This window comes from Abramis brama (genome assembly GCF_963993115.1).
Source record: "Abramis brama genome assembly, chromosome: 11".
NCBI lineage: Eukaryota > Metazoa > Chordata > Actinopteri > Cypriniformes > Leuciscidae > Abramis > Abramis brama.
In genome coordinates, this window is record NC_139973.1 from 12,393,608 (window position 1) to 12,415,310 (window position 21,703).

The following is a 21,703-nucleotide window of genomic DNA, read 5'->3' on the forward strand; positions in this document are numbered from 1 at the left end:
GCTCCTGAAGATCTTAATTAGCTGGTTCAGTTGTGTTTGATCAGGGTTGCTGAACTTATTTGGAAGGTAGATCTCCTGGAACATGATTGGGCACCCCCTGTTATAAACTTAAAATTTGTTACATTTTAAAACTTCAAAATTTGTTTGAATAAAATAAATGTTCAAATGTCTTTTTTAAGAAAATTCTGTCAACATTTACTCACCCTCGTGGGACTGACAGCCAAAGAGACTACTCGTATTGTATCTTTTTTTCCCATTCAATGAAAGTGAAAGGTGGCTGAGACTTTCACATGTAAACTTACTTTTTATATCACAACGCCACCTGCTGTTAACAGCTTGAAGCTCTGCAGCCACCTCATATTTGTACTGCAGGTATCATGAAACACAGGGACACAGAATGGGCCCTTTAAATATAATTCTGTTTTATTTGCTTTAAATGCGTATAACTTTATCTGATAAATTACTCTTTATTAGATATTAGTTTGGTCCTCTCATTTAACCAGTAGAGGTCGTTAGTTTGGCAAGGAACTCCTGAGAATGCACTTCCGGGATGTAATGTACGCCGATTCATATGTTTTTGTCCATTTCTAGACGAATGACAAAGTCCACCACAACATAACAAGCCTATAAGGGCTTTATCAAACACCAGTCAAAGAGTGAACTTACACTGACCATTTACACATAAACTCGCATACATTTATGGACGACACTTCGTTCCCAGTCGTTGGTGTTGCGATTGCTGTTGTGTCCAGTTTTATCAATGGATCCACGTTTGTTCTCCAGAAAAAGGGGATACTGCGAGCCCGCAAATCAGGTATTTCAAATCAGAAGACCGCTATTTCCCTATTTTGTCCCAAAGAAGTTACACTTCCTGTCCAGATTTAATATTTAAAGGATGATTTATTATGTCACACTACAGGTGGAACTTACCTGGCTGACTGTGTGTGGTGGTGTGGTACACTTGCAAGTGAGTAATACCTCTATATCTGCAAATAAAATGTAACTAATGTTAATAAAGGTAGTGTGTATTTATGGGGGGGTTTTGTGTGTTTTTTTTAAGTGATTGTGGGACAAATAGGAAATTTTCTGGCATACAATGTTGCCCCGGCAGTTGTGGTCACTCCCCTTGGAGCCCTGGGAGTCCTGTTTGGGTGAATTTCTTTATTATATTTATATTAAGATTCTTCATTAATTGAAATGTATTCAATGCAGTGGTCTGAGCAATCTCAATATAAATATTAGAGCAACAACAACTACAGTTGACATTTATTTCACATTTAAATCAGCATATCAGAGCATCTATACTGTGACCTGGAGTGATTCATGTGATTTTGTCTTTTCATCATTAATCAGAGCCGTTCTGGCATCCTGGCTGCTTCAGGAACATCTCAATCTCATAGGAAAACTTGGCTGCGCTTTGTGCTGTTGTGGTTCAGTTGTGCTCATCATTCACTCACCTAAGTCTGAAAATGTTACATCAAGAGCGGAACTAGAGGAAAGACTGATGGGCCCAGGTATGATAAACATGTCTGGTGGAGCCATAATTCATCTATTCTCAATGGTAGTCTGGTGGTTAAAGGGATAGTTCACCCAAAAATTAAAGTTCTGTCATCATTTACTCACCTTCATGTCGTTCCAAACCTGTATGACTTTCTTTCCTCTGTGGAACTAAAAAAGATATTATGAAGATCGTTGATAACCAAACTGTTTCAGTCCTTATTGACATGCATAGTGTGGACAAAAAATACAAGTCAATGGGAACCGAAAATGTTTTCTTACCAGAATTATTCAAAATATTTTGTTCTGCAGAAGAAAGAAAGTAATACAGGTTTGGAACAACATGAGGGTATGTAAATGATGACAGAATTGTCATTATTGGGTGGATTATCCCTTTAAGAATAAGAAGGGTTAACACAGAAACCTGCCACGAATTGCAAAGTTATGGAAATCATCTTATTGTACTTTTGTGAAAATCACTTAACGGCAGATTTTTTCAAGTTGCTTTGGATAAGAGCATCTGCAGCTCTTTTTTTCCTGGTGTGTTTTTGCATAGCAATACATAGATACTTGCTGAACAAAATCTGACATTTAAAAGTCCTTTTGTTTTCTCTGGAATGAATCCTGCTTCATCATCATTATATTAATTGATGTGTGAATTATTAAACTTAAAGGGATAGTTCACACAAAAATGAAAACTCTGTCAACATTTACATTCACTCACCCTCATGTTGTTTAAACCTGTATGAGTTTCTTTGTTCAGTTGAACACAAAAGAAAATATTTAAAAGAATTTTGGTTTCTGGTCCCCATTAACTTAAATAGTATTTTGTTTCCTACTATGGAAGTCAATGGGGACCAGCAAGTGCTTGGTTACCCATATTCTTCAAAATATCTTCTTTTGTGTTCAACTGAACAAAGAAACTCATACAGATTTAGAACAACTTGACGGTGAGTAAATGACGACTGAACTATGAACTATCCCTTTAACTCACTCTCATACATTGAACCATACCATGTTTCTGATCTTTCCACTCATGTTTCAGAGTTCCTGGTGTACATCTCACTGGTGGTCTTATCACTGATCATTCTGATCGGTTGGCTGTCTCCAGTTCATGGAAAATCCAACATTATGGTGTATGTGGGCATCTGTTCTCTCCTTGGGAGTTTCACTGTGCCCAGCAGCAAAGGCCTGGGACTGGCTGCTCAGGAGGCCTTCAGTGGAACACCTCCAAGTGATAGCAGAGCACTTTATCTCTTCCTGGGGTTGCTGGGAATTCTCATAGTCAGTATTCTGATCCAGTTCACCTTTATCAACAAAGCCTTGGAGAGCTTTAGCTCTAACATGTTTGAGGCCATTTACTATGTGACTTTCACCTCCTGTGTCATCGTAGCTTCCGCTATTCTTTTCAGGGAATGGACAGCACTCGGCATTGTGGACTGTTTGGGTATTCTGTGTGGTTTTATCACAGTATCTGTGGGTGTTGCCTTATTACGCATCTCTCAAGAAACTAAACTTGCTTGGAGCCATACCAAAGCTAAAGAGGACTAACTCATGAGTACATCTTTTTTTTTTTTATCAAGAACTGACAGGGTTGGTTTAACAAACAAAGATCGGATATTGTGTGTTAATAGTAATTAACCACTCCAAATCCAAATAAGGGAGACATCCTATAACATTTTATAGACTTCATTATATTAAATAATAAAAAAGTGTATTTTAATATGGAATTTATCCTGATTATTATGCATCAGTTTTATCTCAGTTAATTGTTAAAAGTTATTGATTGACTCTTATATTGTATTTGGGTCATTTTGACCTGGAATGGATTTTCTTTTTCCAGAAAATGTATATTAATAATATTGAATAAAATGTAAAATTATTTTGAACAATTTATCACACTAGTGCGCTTTAATGTTTAACCAGAAACCTTCCTTTATTGATAGAAAACAAATTCACAAAAAGATTGAATCCAATATTTGGTTATGATATAGCATAACGGGAGATTTATAAGCTTTTTCTTTTTTTTTTCATTTTGTACAAAATAAAAGTATTCCAAAACAAACTTCCTGGTTAAACATTAAAGTACACAAGTGTAATAAACGATGCAATTTTTCCATATTTTGTTGAATATTGACAAATTTATCCACAAATAATGCTTTTTACACACAGAAAACGTTGCATACGAGTTGCATAAGCTCAGATCAACGAGGTCTACAATAAATCCGTTCCAAAAAAAAAAAAAATACAAAACCTGTCCAAATTGAAAGAAAAGTTTACAAAAAGATTGAATCCAATATTTGGTGACAATATAGCATTACAAGCAAGCAATTTTTGACCGGGAACACAAAAGGTGTTATAGGTTTCTCAGCACAGCACAAGGGTTAATAATATAATGATTTCATGAATATAATTATTTAATTACATTTAATTTAAAATATATAATTAATTGAATCGCTTATTGGAAATAAAAACTAACATTTATTTTATATTATATTAACCTTTGTTTGATTGTTTGTGTGTATGTGTGTGTGCAGTCATCCATGAATAAATCACAATTTCAAAAATGTAAAAAAAAAAAAGTTTCTCTTGGTCTAATTTTTTTCCCCTTTATATTACAAATAAATGTTTAACCAGGTACATATAAAATAAAATATGAATGTTTTTCATGTTTGTATACAAATAAACGCCGATTTACGTCTGGAATAATTCTATGGTAACAGTTTTGGTCAGTCTACCATCAATAATTGAATGTAATTGTAAGCATGGCGAGATGACGGCCAGTAGGGGCTGTTTTTCTTACCTTTGAGACAACAGTTGGCTTCCTAAACCTAGTCGATCCCACTGCGTCCTGATCCAGTCCCATCAGAGAACGGAAATTATTTCAATCCCAGGGTAAATTGTGCGTTATTTTTATGTATTCCAGTAGGGGCATTTCTGGTTGTATTCACAGTTTATTCTTTGGATTTCTTTAAAGTTACGTTTTATTTTAATCGATTTTTTTTTTTTTTCGTTTGCTCTGTAGTTGCTAATGTTTTCCGGATGAAAACCAGACCCGTTTCATACTTCTACAATCTATCGATGTTTATATATTTTGATATATGTTAATAACATATTTACCTGTGTTTATACTCACAACGTTTCATTGTAAATTTGTTTTGACTAGCTGTAGAAAAATACGCTGTTTTAATGTCAAGAGAGATTCAGGTATGTCTGGTTTCTGCACCTGTAAGTTACTTAACATTTACTTATGTGCAACTGCTGTACGTCACGGGCTCAACATAAAGCACTCACACACTTTGATATTAGGAGAGGAGGGAACTTTTTATGATTTAACATATCTATAACAAAAACAAGTTTTCACCTTAATGATTAAAACGCACTTTACATTTTGTTACAATGTTTAAACGTATGAAGGAAGACTTTAACACAAGACGTCACAAGACCAATCAAAAGAGAGGTTCCGCGCATGCGCGTACGTTTCCTCTTTCCTTCTACTGATGGGTGTCCGACTTGCCTCTAATCGGCTCTTTCGCACAATTCATTTCAAAGAATGCGTTCGGTGATTCTTTTACGTCATGGCGTTTTGCTCCATCATGTGGTAGGCTACATGGAAAATCTAACCCATTTAGATTAGCAAAATGTAATTTACGTTTCACAGTGTTGATAAAATCAGACAATAAATTCAAAAACATATACAATACGTTTTATTTGGAACATTCCTCCCCATCCTCATTTCACAAAAGCTCTTGCTATCAGTTTACTCATCTTCTCTCGAATCTTTAAAGAGATAGTTCAACCAAAAATAAAAATAAAAACGTCATAATCACCCTCAAGTTGTTCCAAACCTGTATGAGTTTCTGTAGGAGATATTTTAAAGAATGTTGGTAACCAGACAGTTGTCACACTGACAGCACCCATTAACTTCTATAGTAGGAAAAAAAAAAACTATGGAAGTAAATTAGTGCCATCAGCTGAATGAGTAATCTGTTTTTGTTCCATGCCAACTTTTACATTCATTATAGTAAAATCAACCATTATGTCTTTTTTTTTTATTGTCTTTTGAATTAAAAATTTAATTGAAGTTATTTCATCTTCAGAACTTCAAAGCTCTTAAGACGGTAGACATGTGCTGCCCTTTTAATTTATTCTGTTTAAGCTAATATTAATAATTAATATTTAATACTAGAAATGTTAAGTCATATTTTATTTTTATTATTTTTTTATTTTAAAGAATTTATCTTATAAATGGTGCATTTAATTCCTAGCTATATGTACTATAGTATATTAATAGTTTGAAAAATGTATGGATGAATTCAGTCCAATTAATGGAAGAATTGTTCAGAGCGAGTTTTGTGAAACGGTTCAACTGATTATTTGAAAAGATCCGACTCAAAAGAACGATTCGATCACGAGTCGGACATCGCTGCTGTGTAGGTGGATCTGCCTGGGTTCGCGTCAACATCGCGTCTGAATTTCATGGTCGCGAGAAAATGTGAAAGTGAAAACCGTGAAATCTCTGTGACCGGACACGATGTCGAGCTGATCGCTGGAATTTAACTAGGTAATCTGAATGACTTCATAACCTCCTTTAGCCACGCGTGTGTTTTGCTGTGAATTATGAAGCTAATTGGCTAAGCTATCCGGCTGGGTTTGGCTGTATGCATAAGGTAATTGTCATGATGTTGTCATATCAAGAAGATCTCCCCTAATGTCGCGACGACCAAATGTTGACCCTTAAGAGATGGCTGGTTAACACTTAGGTAAAATGGACATGGGATTTTTGTACCGCTGTAAAGTTTGCTGGATCAGCTGTATGCTCATGTTTTGCGCCTTAAAGGCATAGTTCACTCAAAATTCTGTCATTCAAATTCAGGCCTTATGTTGAAACAAACCTGAAATACTTCTTCCGTGGACACGCATTGAGTTGCACAATGACTATCTCAGTCTTTCATTGTATTGAAATGACGGAAGAAAAAAAAGTCACTAGGGTCGGGTGAAACCTATTGATCAATGCTGATACCATTCGCTTTAAGTCACCATGTGTAATAGGACTTCGAGCCTGCAGTGTTTTATTGAGTCACTTCCTGTACTGCTCATGTCATCTTGTCAGTTATTGTGCTTTGCTTTACACACACACTGTCATTCTTCATTCTCCCTCAGAGCAGTGTGTCACTGTGTGTGTGTGTGTGTGTGTTGACATGAATGAAGTCTCAGATCTTGTGAGCTGTAATGTGTGTAGTAGTGTTTCTTATAATAATGGTATGATATAAGTTCATCCCTAACTTGGAAATTATTGGAATTTATTTACATAATTATTATATATTTTTATTTCTTGTCAGGCTCAGCAGTTGGCCAGGATTGTTCATCTGGACTGAATCTTTGGTGCATGTATGTCAATGTGACGAGAGGAAACTCTACCGACAACACCATGGGTCAAGACAGAGGAAAGTATGATTTCTATATAGGCCTTGCTTTGGCAATAAGCTCCAGTATATTTATCGGCGGTAGTTTCATCTTAAAGAAGAAAGGACTCCTTCGACTGGCCAGGAAGGGCTCGATGCGAGCAGGTATGTTTCTTTCTGTAAGCTTTTAATTTTATAGTGTCAGAAAATCATACGCAGTTTTGCCATAAGTTTAACTGGTATGGGTGGGGAAATTTTTGAGATGTTTTATTCTGACACACCTGTTCTGTAGCTGTTGTTGTTTCAACTTAAAGGTGCAGCACAGCACAGATCACTTGCCACACACTTTTTATAAATCATTAACTCTGTTTCCATGACTTCACCATACTGAGATATTTAACCCTGTACATGGACTCATGTCATTTATAATGACAACAAAAATAAGTTGAATTGTTTAAAAGAAAACTATAACCAATGACTTCTCACTTTTATAAAGTTTAATTTATTCCAGTATTCTGTAATATGATAGCATTTTTTGGTTGCTAGACAACAAACATAAGCAGCGGAAATCTTTTAACCATTTTTGTTGTATTTAAATACCTCAAGTTGGTTTCAAACTTGTTTTTGCTTAAATAAGGTTCTTAAAAAAACATGTATTGTGTTATAATTGACTTTCAAATTGTTTAAAATGATTTGTCATTGATAAATGACATGATTACCAATGGCCCATCTTGGAATACATATTTAGTGTATAGAGTAGTTTACGTTCCATTGTATGATCATGGTATTAATAAGTTATTTTATGTTACATTTTGTTTTTATGAAGAAATTAATCGGACATGATTATATTGTTTATTTTTTCTTTCATTATAAATAACATATATATATATATTTGTTTTATTTTATTTAAATGAACGTAATAAATGAATTAATAAAGTATGATAATTACAAAAGAACAATCATAAAATACATTTTACAGGTGTTTGTTTAATTTCTGATAATTATACATAAATAGGTCTTTTAAAGTACCACCTTCTTCATATTTTACCCTTTATAGTTACTATAAAACTAAGAATTTATTAAAGAAAAAAATAAATTAATACTTTTATTCAGCAAGTAAATGAACTTCAAATACTGGATTTTTTTTTAATAAAAATAAAAAAATAAAAAAAAGCACCAGTTTTAACATTGATATTAATAAGAAAAGTTGTTTTTTTTAGCACCAAATCGGCATATTAGAATGTTTTCTGAAGGATCATGTGACATTGAAGATTGGAGTAATGATGCTGAAAATTCAGCTTTGCCATCACATGAATAATTTTTTTTTTAACATATATTAAAATAAAAAACAAATAGAAGAAATATATCTTTATATTATTGGTTTTATTGTATTTTTAATCAAATAACCGCAGTCTTGATAAGTCAGAAACTTGAGAAAATCTTACCAAACGCAAATGTTTTAACGGTTTAAATGTTGGACCATAGAGGGTTAACGGAATACTGACTCTCTGTTTAACGTCATTTACCTTTTTACTTGTAGCATTTTAGTTCTTTGACTTGACCGTTACAAAAATAGAGAGATTATAATGTTTGAAACAAGTAGTTGTCAATGCCTTTTTTTCAGTGTTGATATCTAGAAAGTAGGGTGGCCAATACATGAAATTCAATGCAATTTAATTATAGAAAGTATGACACACCAAACTGCACAAATAATTTTGAAACATTAATCATCTTGCTTTACCAGGGCAAGGAGGTCATGCATACCTAAAAGAATGGCTTTGGTGGGCTGGCTTGTTATCAAGTAAGTGACAGAGTAAACAACTAATATTTATCTTAAACTTGTGGTACACATACAGCATATATTTATCATGTTTGTGCCTCGGCTGCTTGGAAGTAACTATTTTATTCTGTCTGTTTTGACAGTGGGGGCTGGTGAAGCTGCCAATTTCGCAGCATACGCCTTTGCTCCCGCCACACTCGTCACTCCTCTCGGGGCTCTCAGTGTGCTAGTCAGGTTTGACAGTCTTTGTTGAATTGATGTTGATGACATGACATCCTGCTCAGTGTTAACGTGCACTGTAAAAAATGTGCTGTAGTTATACAGCTGTTTACCAGTAACTTACTGTAGATTTAAATTGATGTTATTTACTGGCAACAGTTTGTTCAAAGTTAAATGAACATTAAACATTAACAAGTCTTTGTCTTTACAGAATAAAACTATAAAATAACAACCTAATGCAAAGCATTCTGGGAACCAGAAATCTTCATCAACCTTTTTCTGTTTTTTTTTCCTTCTGATTTTGGTTCCCAGAATGCTTTGTATGAGGCTGTTATTTTAGTTTTATTCTGTAAAGATAACGACTTGTTAATGTTTAATGTTCATTTAACTTTGAACAAACTGTTGCCAGTAAATAACATAAATTTAAATCTACAGTAAGTTACTGGCAAGCAGCTGCCAGTAATACTGTAATTTCTACAGGTTTTTTTTTACAGTGGGCGTGTCTTCGACAAGAGGTTTCTTCACTTTTAGGCTTGTGAAGATGAATAAAAAAAACTTGTTCAAAAGTCACGTAACACAGTCTCATAAGTTTAAATAATTTGTCTAGTTATAAGGTCTGTAAGAGGACAAACTTAGATTACAAGAGAAATTGTTAATATTTTACATTGAACAAATGTCATTTCCACCACATCTCAATACAGCTGTTATTTAAAAATAGAATAACTTATGCCACTCAAGAATTGTCTAAGATCATTTTTGTAACTAGTTTTATCAGTTTTTCCACAATGTACAATAATTATACATTTGTCAATGAGATAAATTAACTGCCCTAAGGACCAAATGGTGAACTGTACACCTGTCACACTGAAATTTAATAATGGTTTGGGCAAGAGCTTATTAGAAAATAAATAACTTGAATTTTTTATATATTAAGTAGAGCATGATCTCGTAAATTGTGGATACATTTTTAATGTGTGATGAGAACTTTTTAAATATTTAAAAAAAAATGTGTGTGGTGATGGAAATGACAGGGTGGTGGTGGAAATGACAATGAATTAACGTGAATTTAGAGATATTTATTAGAAAAACTCTTAAACTCATCACACTCAGTAAACTCAATTCACAAAGTCATTAAACATAACCGCAACTGTTTTTAGTGTAGTGCTGAGTTTGATGTATACAACTGATTTGTCTCACAGATGAACGGTTACAGTGTATACCGTAAATGACTGACACAACTGATGGCAAGGCAAAAATATAAGCAATAAATGATGCAACAAAATTGAATTTGCATTCCTCTAAATGAAGTCAATTAATATAAAAGTATCATTTAGAAATAAAAATAATATTATAATATAAATATAAAAAGTATTGTAATTTATTATAATATAAAAAGTATTACACAAATCTACTCTTGCAATCCATATCAATTGTACTTTGTAACCATAAATGTCATTTCCACCACAGAGGGTCGTGACAAATGGAAATGACATTTCTGTCGTTTTTTTGTGAAAAAATGGAAGATAGCTTCACTGATTAGCTTTGAATTAATACTTAGCATTTCATGTATGCAAAATACTCTTATTTAACTTAAAATTTGTAACTTTTTAAAAACACCCATGAAGGTACAGCATGTTTGGAAATGACGTAGAATAAATATATTAACTGATCAAGCAATATTTACCTTGATTTTTCTTATTTTGTTCTTGATGAAAATTTAAAATTGCCCTCATGTCCAACATGTGCTCTGATGTCTCTGAACATTTCCATAGAAACCACCTAAACAAACTCTCACACAAACTTTTTAAAGGGACATTACAGTGTTGTGGTGGAAATGACACCAATACTGTGCGACAGCTATATTTTGTATAAAAAGTAATATTGATGGTGGTCTCACATTAAATACTATAATGTATTTTAATTATTTTACTAGTGCTTAATTTAGGTATATTAATAGTTACCAGATAAGTCATATTTTTAAATTGTATTTTCATTGTTGAAGGAGGTTGAAAAGCATGAAAAAATCATAATAGAAAGGTAGTAAAAAGTTTTTAAGGAGGTTTTATTGTTAGTTTGAAAAAGAAAGAGGAATTTGTCCAAAATTATATGTATTTTTAAAAATATGAAGTATAAAATACATAAAAGTGCCCATAGTCTAAGAATCACCCGTAAATAAAAATGAATGCTACAGGAGGTGGAAAGTATTGTTTTTTTGCAGGATGTTTCTGTCGCACAACCAAAGTGTGATTCATGCTTGTGGTTAATTTTTGTGGTTTCCTTTTTGTTTTTTTAAATAAAGTACAAGCTTAATAATAGCCGTTGCAACCATCAGCTTCTCAAAGTGCTACATCTCTTAATGCTTAATTCTCTCAAATGGACCAAAACATGCTACAACACGATGTTAACATAGTCTCGTAACCTATTTTATTCACAACAAACTTCTAAAGGGGTCTCAAGTAGACTTTAAAGGCCCCCTGAAATCAAAATGAAAGTTTTTTTTTTAGCTTCTAGTATGAATATGTTAGCCTTAAGGTTATGAATAAGCTGGTGACACAATGACACAATTTGCATTTAGGAGATATAAGCATTCAAAACTTACAGTCTCTCACTTCCGCTAAAATGGATCATGGATTTTTTATGACATCACCGCGGACTTCAGCTTTTCATCACATCTTCTGTCCAATCAAGTGCTCTCTAGAATCTAAAGCGTCGTGGAAATCTGGGTTCCTACTTCGGAAAAACCTGGATATATGCATCATTTAAACCATGAGATTTCTAGACTGGGAAATGTCATTTTTTTCTAGGAATGCTAAGATCTGAAATATTTATAAAATCCTTACATAGTAAATCATGAAAACCTGGACAATTGTTGTGGATAAAAAGGGTTGAGAACAACTAATATAGATTAGTTTTTAATCTATTTTTTATTATGAATTTTACAAAAACAAAACGTCAGATAATCAATATATAATAGTAATTGTCATAATTTGGTTGCACTTTGTTTTACAGTATGTATACTTCCAGTGTTCTTGCCTAAGAAAATACTAGGTAATAAAAGGCACCTACAGGAGTTAAGGTGAGGTTTAGGAGTAGGTCCAGGGTTAGTACCCAGTTATTGTAATTACTGTAATAAGCACAGGGGGAACAGGACTGTAAAATGAAGTGCCACTCATTAGTATCAACTTTTTTCCAAAAGTACAGGTTCTTTGAGATTCCTACTTAGTACAGTACATTCCTTCTTAAGAACCTTAAGAATTCTAAAAATATTATAGACATGACAATGTTGAGAGTGTTTATTTTTGGGCGAACTGTCCTGATTAAGTTGAATGTTTGCCTGTTTGCAGTGCGGTTTTGTCCTCGTACTTCCTGACAGAGAGGTTGAACCTGCACGGAAAGCTTGGCTGTCTGCTCAGTATCCTGGGCTCCACTACCATGGTGATACACGCACCTCAAGAGGAGGAGATGGACAGCCTGGAAGACATGGCCAAAAAACTGGTTGATCCAGGTAAACTATGACATGTAAAGACAATGAAGGCTCATGGAAGAGATGAATTCAGCTATTGCAGGGGTGTCTAACTCAGTTCCTGGAGGGTTTCTCCTCAACCCTAATTAAACACACCTGATTCAGCTAATCAATTCCTTCATGGTTTATTTAAAAACCACAGGTTTGTGTATTAAAGCAGGGTTGGATCTAAAATCTGCAGGGCTATGGCCCTCCAGGAACTGAGTTTGACACCCCTGAGCTATTGTAATATTAATATGCAGACTCAGTGTCGGTCACACAGTCGTTCAAAAGTTTAGGGGACAGTAAGATTCTTTCAGTGTTGAAAAAAGTAGTTCATTATGCCCACCAGGGCTATCTTTATTTGATCAAAAAAACATAAAGTAATATTGTTAAATACTATTACAATTTATGCCAGCTGTTTCCTATTTTAATATATTTTAACATTTATTCTTGGATTGGCAAAGCTGAATTTTCAGCATCATTACTCTTCAGTGTCACATGATCCTTCAGAAATCATTCTAATATGCTGATTTGCTGCTCAAGAAACATTTCTGGTTATCATTGTTGAAAACAGTTGTGCTGCTTAATTTTTTGGGGGGACACCGTGATATTCTTTGATTAATAGAAATTGCAAAAGAACAACATTTATTTGAAATAGAATTTTTGTCTTTACTGTCACACAATTTAATGCAGTCTTGTGGAATTAAAAAGTATAAAAAAAATTGTAATATTGTGTACATACATATTTATATTGATAAAACAAATGTGTTTCTTTTGAAAGTGCTGTATATAACTAATCATAATTGTCTTTTCTCCAGGCTTTGTGGTCTTTGCAACAGCTGTCATCATCATAGCTCTCATCTTCATCTTCGTAGTGGGCCCACGCCACGGGCAGACCAACATCCTGGTCTACATCACCATCTGCTCCGTGATTGGTGCCCTGTCCGTCTCCTGCGTGAAGGGATTGGGCATCACCATTAAGGAGGCCATCGCTGGGAAGCCAGTGTTGCGAAAGCCTTTGGCCTGGCTTCTGCTGCTGAGCCTAATCGCTTGTGTTAGCACACAGATTAACTACCTGAACAAAGCACTGGACATCTTCAACACATCCCTGGTGACGCCCATCTATTACGTGTTCTTCACCACCTCGGTGCTCTCCTGCTCTGCCATATTGTTCAAAGAATGGGAACACATGGGGGTCGATGACATCATCGGCACAATGAGCGGTTTCTTTACGATTATAGTGGGCATCTTTCTTCTGCACGCCTTTAAGGACGTTAGCATCAGCTTGGCGACACTGGCCGTGTCCATCAGGAAGGACGAGAGGAACGGGCCGGTGTCAAACGGCATCGCCTCCCACAACCACTCCAATTACGAGCTGCTACATAATGACGTCACGGAGGACTTTGACGACAGAGAGTTAGTGTTGCCTTTCGACAGCGTCTCCAGGAGAAACGGCACTATGACCGTCTCTTAGGTTCGAGGAGGAACCAATATGCAGCAGTTCATCAATGAAAATGTTTGGCTGCTCTATGGACTTTTAGCTTTTTTTTTTCCTTTTCAGATGAGATAAAACCTAAGACAATCAACTCGAAGCAAAAAAAAGTAAAAAAAGATGGACCAATCGATTGTACTAAGGGTTTTGTTTGCCTCTTTTTGTTTTGTTTCAATCTAGACTACATGGTAAGCATCATCTCATTCCTCATGTAGCACTGTAAATATACAACTGTACGTTTTTAAGAGACTTTTGTTATATTTTATGTACAGATATCTGTATTTACATGCACTGAGTTCCTTTCTACAAAATTGGTAGTTGCTTTGACTTTATAATAAAGACATCCAAGTGGAATGAGACCATCTCAATTTATTAGTGTCTAAATCTAGTTTAAATCATCACTCACCCTCATGTCACTCCAAACATGTTTTTTTTTTCAACCAAAAATGTACCCAAAAAAGCATAGTCTTCTAAAATCGTGTTTCTCACAAGCAGCTAGTGTTTTTTGCATAAGTACTTGACAAAAATCCTTTTAAGTTCAGCTAATATATCATGATGTCATATTCATAAAGGCATCTAATTTTGGTTGACGAATTCACAATTAAACCAAGTGTTCAAACATGGCTCAACATTTTACAAACCATTGAAAATGGTCCTTGTGAAAGTGCCTGAATAGCATTGAGTACGCCATTTTATTAATATAATTTTGTGAATTCTTTGTGCAGTAGTTTTTATCTGTATCCAGTGCATATTCACATCATCACAGTCTTACTAGCACGCAACTTAGTACAAGTTGGTTTCATTTGTCATTTTGTACATATGCAAGCTGTAATATTACATTTATATTGTTTGTATGTACGTATCGGATGCGTTTGGGTGAGAATTAACCCACTAGCAATGTGCTTCAGTTTACCAGTGTTGTTCAGCTTGAGCTCATTCAAGTATCTGAAATGTTAATATCTTGTTATTTTTGTCAGTAAAAGATTATTACACACAGCTACCTTCGGATTATGAATAGTATCAACCCAATCAACTCTTCTGGGGGAGACCCTGAAGATGTATAATTTGTATAAAATTATACAAAATGTATAATTTACTTCCAATCTATTTCAACACACATCTTGAAGATTTTGATTATCTGGTTCAGGGCCTCTGGCAGAGACTTCTATATAGTGGTTTCCCCCCCCCTTTTTCATTTTTGGAGCACTGAGTGAGTTAATGACAATTTGTATTTTTGTGAACTAGTCCTTTAACCCACTTACCTTTTTTTTGTAAAGAAAGAGCCAGGGAAACCAAGTTTGATACATATTTATTGAATTAAAATCTGATTACATAATTCAAATACTAAAAGGCACGTTTATTGAGAGTAAAAACTTGGTTACGCTTAAAGGGATAGTTGAAAAAAATGAAAATTGTCATCATTTACTCACCCTCATGTTATTCCAAACCTGTACGAGTTTCTTTCTTCTGTTGAACACAAAGGAAGATATTTGAACAATATGGATAAACAAACAGTTGATGGGAGCCATTGACTTCCATTGTAGAAAACAAAATACTTATGGAAGCCAATGGCTACCATCAGCTGTTTGTTTACCCATATTCTTCAAAAATACTGGTACAGGTTTGGAATAACAAGAGTGAGTAAATTATGACAATTTTCAGTTTTGGGTGGTTTATCCCTTTAAAGTTTTATTCAGGATAATAGAAGAAGAAAAAAAACCTTGCATGCAATCATTCAACACCACATAGAAAATATACCACGGGTCTCTCACCACAGCAAAAGCTTAAATAATCAGTTGATAAAACCCACTTGGCCATTTTCCAACCCTTTCCCACTGCTTTCCCCAAGTATAAAACATGAAAATGAGTAGTGCTGTGCTATCATTAACATATAAAAGATAAGTCATTTATCTATAATAAGGCACGAGTGTGTATACAAAACAAATCAACCTGAAATACACTAAGTAAAACTGTTTGTCTACATCATCTTAAAACACATTAGCCTAGTTTACCAAAGCCTGAGACGTGCAAAACCAATAATGGTACAATTGATTGGTGCATACCAAATCTCTCAGCTAATCGCAAGGCAACTTACTGGCTCTGTGAACACTACAGGCTGGCATGAGAAAGGCTTCCTTAAGAAGAATGTGACAGTGAAACTGGTCCTAAACTTGAGGATAAACTTGTTGCTAAATATGTTTCCCTCTACCATCTCTTCCACTTCTAATTGGTGCAAATGTACGGCAATCTCAGTTACTGGCCAATGACTGATGGATCGGAGGCTGAAAGCAACGGACATGTTCTACTGGCATGTTCTCTCCATCCCCAGACTTCAGGTACTTGTTCAAAATGGCAAAGATTTCGTCATTCAAAATCTGGAACTTGCGAATTCGTTCACCCATTTTCTTTAGTGGCTAAAGTAGGAGGGAAACAAATGGATTAGTTGGTGTCTTGATTGCAGAAGTTACATGAAAAATACACCAAACTCATTTCGAAAAACTCACCACACTCTTGATGATCTCGTCTTTGCCGTCATGTTTCTGCACCTTCAGGAGATGGTAGCTGAAGTCCAGGATATCAAAGCGTCTGTGCTGACCGAGTAATGTGATAATCATGCAACCGGCCCAGTTCAGACCATCTCCAAAACATTGCCTGGAAGAGGATCAAAATCTTTTAAAAAGCTCAAAATCCTAATTTTGTAAAGAGCCGGTGATCAGTTTCCACTCACTCAACGGTGAACTCGTGAGCTCCCACCGGGATGCAGTACACAAACTGCATGGCACTCCACAACCTGTGAAACTCTACGCACTCGTCCACGTGCATCACGCCGTTGCTGGGCAATGGTCCGCGCCAGATCGGGTCGTCCAGATAACCACGGACGCGAGTCAGAATGACCTCGAACATGGAGAGACCGCAGCACAGGCGCTCTTTAGTCAGCAGGTCACCCTCACGGGCGATGGCAATTTGCTGATGAGTGATTGTAAAGGGTATGGATTAAAATCAGACCAGCATGGCTCACTTAAATCCGCATCAAGACATTGCAGCTCCTGACTACAAAGACTTTACTACGAATTAAAAAAAGTCAAATATAGCTGCAAACCATGAATATTTAGCATTATTTATACATTTTGACCAGTAGGTGGCACTGTCACAACATTTAAGTGGTATTGAGACAATTCTGACAAGACTATGTTCAAATACAAACATTTTCTGAGAAACTGCCTGTTTGGCATGTCTTTGACAGGAACTATTAAAGTGGTCTGAGGTCAAACATCTTGTACCTACAAGTAATTTTTTGTTTGTTTCACTTTTACAACTTCCTAAACATTCAATATAACTATGGAAGCAGATTTCTGCCACATAAGGGAAATAATTATGCTTTGGTAAATCATAATTATGACTAGTTAGAATTTTAAAAAGTGACGTGACGTGGTAACCTCTGCATTTAACCCATCCAAGTTAGTGCATACCCACTAGGAACAGTGCGTAGCGAACACACACACAGCAGAGGGCAGCCATTCACTGCAGCGATTGGGGGTTAGGTGCCGTGCTCAAGGGCACCTCAGTCGTGGGTACTGAGGGTGGAATAGAGTGCTGTTCATTCAATCCCCCACCGACATTTTCTTGCCGGTATTGAGAATCGAACCGGCAACCTTCGGGTTACAAGTCCGACTCGCTAACCATTAGGTTACGACTGCTTTTTTTTAAAAATTACTACTATGACAAAGTTGACATTATGAGATAATTATGAGATATAAAAAGTCAATTGTGACGAGTCAAAATTAAGTCAAAATACATTGACATATATATTAAGTCAATTAGGACGAGTTGAAATTTTTAAGAAAAGTCAATGATGAGTGAATTTCAACTGTAAATTTCAAAATTGTTTGTCTCATAATTGTGTCAATTTCATTTTTTTTTTATCTAAAAACAAGCATGAGTTACCAAAGCATGTTTTTTTTCTTATGTGGCAGAAATAGGTTTTGGACTTTGAAAAGACTTTTGGCACAGACGCAGCATAAAAAGAAAGCAAGAGATCAGTTACTAATGCCCTAGTAGAAATACCAATTAATATAATGAAAAGTGAACGATAATAGCTGCATTAGAAGGATAAAGTACTACTAATTTCCTCAAGTAACCTTTAGCCAGAAATCACCATTTTTATTTTAAATTAATCAATTTACCCATTACCACTGACACAACACAACAATCTGGAAGGCTCTGGGATGAGTTCAAAGCAGCAGTTAAGTGAGTAATTGGAGATGCTAATGACAATAAGTAGGTGTGTGTGCTGGAGGTGGTAAAGCAGCAGAGCACGACTAAAGCGGCTGTCGGTGCAGTGATGTTTCACCCACCTGAGGGGTTCCCAGACGCTCAATCAGAGGCACCAAATGCAGTGCTGTGTATTTGGCCTCCAAACGCTTCATCTTTGCATCCAGACGCTCCCCTTCTGCACAAGTGTTGGATGTAGAGAGATTATTGGATATGTTTGAGGAACTTCTCACATGAAGTATGCTAAAAATACTGAATATCCTCAGGAAACATACATAAACATGAGCTTACCTTTAACGTGAACTCTTGGCAAGATGTTCTGGAAGGGCGCTGCATGCAACAAGTCACACACCTCCTCTTGAGACTACATGAAAGCAGAACTAATTTCAGAAACGATGGTTTTTAAAGCCTGAGTTAAATTCAAATAAGCAGTCTGAGACAAGCGTCCAGTGCATGCATAATCACAGAGTTTTGGTGCATTCATTTAGCTCTCAATATGACCAGGATAGATCCTGCTCATGTTGGTGAAGCACTGAAACCATTAATCACTGGATCAATGTTCGTGGTTCTTTTTGTTTTGTTTTTTGTAACACTTTACAATAATGTTCAATTCTTTAACGTTTCTTAATGCAATAGATATGAACTAACATTATTTATTCCTGATTAATGTTTTTTGTTTTTTTTTCTTAATTCTATTACTGTTCATAACATACAAACTAAAGATAATCTGACTAGATTTATACAACTTGAAATGTTAAAAATGTAGTTTATGTAGAAATTAACCGAGAAACAGAAATCAAACATTAACCATAAACATGAATACATGCTGTAAAAGTACAGTTCATTAACATTTCATGTTAGCTATTGTAATGTTAATGTAAATAACATATGTTCTATACAGTACATTGTTTTCATGATATTCATCTCTAAAACTGAACAAAAGCTACTTTTAAACAAAAATAAGCGAGCATGATGGAGTAACCATTAGTAAATGAGTGATACAAGCAAGAGAGATTAATATTTTATATAGATAATATTATGCATTTAGATAAATATTCAATTTAGCTGTTCAAGAAATAATGAATACCCTCACAAAAAAAAAAAAAAAAGGCGTTAAAAAGCATGTCCGATGAAGCCTTTTAGAAATCCTTGGCACAGATTTCTATGGTAACCAGGTTCCAGTAGATGGAGCCATGCAGTCACACCACTGACAGGAGCCGTTCAATTGAGGCTGTTGACATTTCAATGAAAATGCAGAGAATTACAGCCGACGGACCTGATTGAACTGACCTTGCCATCAGGCAGAGCAGGTAATTTCACACATGCATAGAGACTTTCTCCAGCAAATCTATATTTTAACAGACAGCCCTTGATTGTTGACACTATATAATTTGAAGATTAATTGTAGTGGAAGACAGAATCTCTCTGGGTAACTTTCATAACTGTGAATAATGGTTGACAATTAAACAGCAGCTTATCACATCTGTGAAAAGCCTCTTGAGTGTCTGGGTGAATGGCGTTCTCAACCGTGCTGGAGGGATGTTTCAGCCATTATGCAGTCAAAACCCAACCAATTTCTAAACAGATCTAAAATGTTTTTTTTGTGTGTGTGTGTTTTCTAATTGAACCCTTTCAGATAAGCTTAATTATTGGTTTATTATTCTCATTCATTTTTGACAATGCAATGTAGAATCGAAAGGGCACACAAGGACAAAATATGTTATACTGCATAATTATTAATCATACAGTGTTGGATCTCACATTACTGAAATATATCTAGGTGTTAAATTGGGACTTCAGGGAATTCATATTATGACAAAAAATATCACTATGTAGCACCTAAATATACAATTTATCTCATCCATAAATTAATTTTAACCTAAAGTTGGAGATGTCAACTACCCCAATAAAAAGAAAATATGTGGCTGAAGTCTAGATCGTCTGCTTGCTGACGATTCTGATAAAGAATAACAGTCACAGCCGCAATCGTTCTCCTCTCCGCCATGTTTAAAGTTTGTCACATCCAACTCGGGAACTTGGGCATCAAAATTATCCCAGCGCTTCCCAGTGGTTAATATGACTCAAGAGGCCATTCATGTCCAATCTTTAACGAGGAAACTCGTATTTACGATAATTCCAATAGCACGTGAAGGCAGCATTGCTTCCCTATTTGTGCCCTAAAGGGGCTAAGCTCATTAACAAATTACAAATCAACCCAAACACATTAAGAGCTGTGGAACAGACATTCAAAATTTGCAAGCAGCCAAATGGCCTGTCTTTGGGGGCACAAACATTTCATTTTTAAAACATTTTAGATATAAAAAAAGGTGTCATAAGTGTGTGATAATTCATCACTTTTGATTAAACTGAATTGCTACCATTCAGACTTTGCTGCTTATTTTCTGTTCTTTTCAAAGTCGATGCTTATTTGCGATGCGACAATAACTATAACAGCAAGATCACATTAGTTGTGCTTTTAAAGTGACAGTGTTGCGTAACAGAAACAACAGCTCAGCTCTATACAAAAAAACAACAACAAAAAAACGGCACGCTCATGCAGGCAGTGAGCTGTAATGGACATTTGATCAAATGTGCACTGCTTTCATGTAAAGTATGACATAAACCGTACTCTGTAAGACCATTATCTTATACCGAGCATTGTTAGATAGGGGCTGGTTGTTCAAAAGAGAAAGAGAAAGAGAAAGAGAAAGAGAAAGAGGTGAAGCTGATCTGCAACTTAAAAGGGTTGAACACTGACATGGAGAAATTTATAGTGCTGCCACATGCAACAAAACTGCAGATGTGTTCCCATGACAACAGTGTGTCAAAGTCAGACATTGTACACTGAACAGGTGGCAGATTAAATGGAATTCACCTGTGCTTCACCTTTGTGAATAATTCCCAAATAAAAATGTAGAGACTCATTCATGATTGAAGACTTTAGTGAAGCTGTGTCTCATGTGTCACTCATCTCAGCACAAAGAAGAGAATATAAAAGAAACCAAATCACAAAGGAAGATGCTAATTAGTTACGCTCTCTTACCCCTCACTCTTTACTGTAAGAAAAATATCAAAACCACATTATCAGTCTACTGAAAAAGATCTTTTTGGTGATGGAATGTGTGATAACTAACCCTCTGCATAGCTTATGTGCTGAAAGTGGTAAAAAGAAATTACTAGATATTATTTGGGATGAAATGTCTTCTTTAAAGAAAAGATGATGACAAAGTAGGATTAGTCAGTAACATTTTCAAGGCAGGGTTTAGTGATGTGGTGAGGGCAACTTTCTGCAGTATGGTGATGAGAGTGGCCAGAGATGAAGTTGTGACAGCAGAATTGTATCATACCAAGCTCTGTTCACTCAGAAGGCAGAAGAGCAACGCATTGCCAACTTCCCTCAGGTTCTGGAAGCACACGGTCTTCAGCTCAGCATACTCCACAATGTCTTTCAACTGGTGGTGAAAGAACTCCAGAATTCCTGCATCCAGAAGACAAAAATCATGTATTATAGTAATGACAGCCTCATTTTGTTT

At 35.4% G+C, this 21,703-nt stretch overlaps 2 protein-coding genes across 5 annotated transcripts in view; one reads left to right on the forward strand and one right to left on the reverse strand.

Annotated features, from left to right (window-relative positions):
* Nucleotides 1–551: 551 nt before the first annotated feature.
* Nucleotides 552–14,252, forward strand: nipa2 (NIPA magnesium transporter 2). 3 transcript variants are annotated; one of them, XM_084128019.1, is made up of 9 exons: nt 552–814; nt 920–967; nt 1,061–1,151; nt 1,354–1,514; nt 6,840–7,067; nt 8,647–8,703; nt 8,826–8,916; nt 12,246–12,406; nt 13,225–14,252. In XM_084128019.1, exons 1-9 carry the CDS (start codon nt 700–702, stop codon nt 13,878–13,880), a joined length of 1,608 nt encoding a protein of 535 aa, XP_083984145.1. In that variant the 5' UTR covers nt 552–699; the 3' UTR covers nt 13,881–14,252. The 3 variants fall into 3 exon arrangements, with proteins under 3 accessions (XP_083984145.1, XP_083984144.1, XP_083984143.1); XM_084128018.1 differs by lacking the exons at nt 552–814; nt 920–967; nt 1,061–1,151; nt 1,354–1,514 and adding an exon at nt 5,900–6,061; XM_084128017.1 differs by lacking the exons at nt 552–814; nt 920–967; nt 1,061–1,151; nt 1,354–1,514 and adding an exon at nt 6,618–6,759.
* Nucleotides 14,253–15,190: 938 nt separating this feature from the next.
* The window catches only part of cyfip1 (cytoplasmic FMR1 interacting protein 1), a 39,774-nt gene continuing 33,261 nt past the window's right edge, over nt 15,191–21,703 (reverse strand). For both annotated transcript variants that reach the window (XM_084128006.1, XM_084128007.1), the window contains exons 26-31: nt 21,518–21,648; nt 18,462–18,534; nt 18,254–18,348; nt 16,627–16,865; nt 16,403–16,550; nt 15,191–16,312 (exon numbers count right to left, since the gene is read on the reverse strand). In XM_084128006.1, the coding sequence (XP_083984132.1) occupies nt 16,148–16,312; nt 16,403–16,550; nt 16,627–16,865; nt 18,254–18,348; nt 18,462–18,534; nt 21,518–21,648 (851 nt within the window). In that variant the 3' untranslated portion in view covers nt 15,191–16,147. The remainder of the gene's footprint in view (nt 16,313–16,402; nt 16,551–16,626; nt 16,866–18,253; nt 18,349–18,461; nt 18,535–21,517; nt 21,649–21,703) is intronic.

Coding starts and splice junctions, on each gene's coding strand:
- nipa2 (XM_084128019.1), top strand. CDS start 700: ATGGACGACACTTCGTTCCCAGTCGTTGGTGTTGCGATTGCTGTTGTG. Junction 7,068..8,646: donor GAAGGGCTCGATGCGAGCAG/GTATGTTTCTTT, acceptor TTGCTTTACCAG/GGCAAGGAGGTCATGCATAC. Junction 8,704..8,825: donor GTGGGCTGGCTTGTTATCAA/GTAAGTGACAGA, acceptor CTGTTTTGACAG/TGGGGGCTGGTGAAGCTGCC.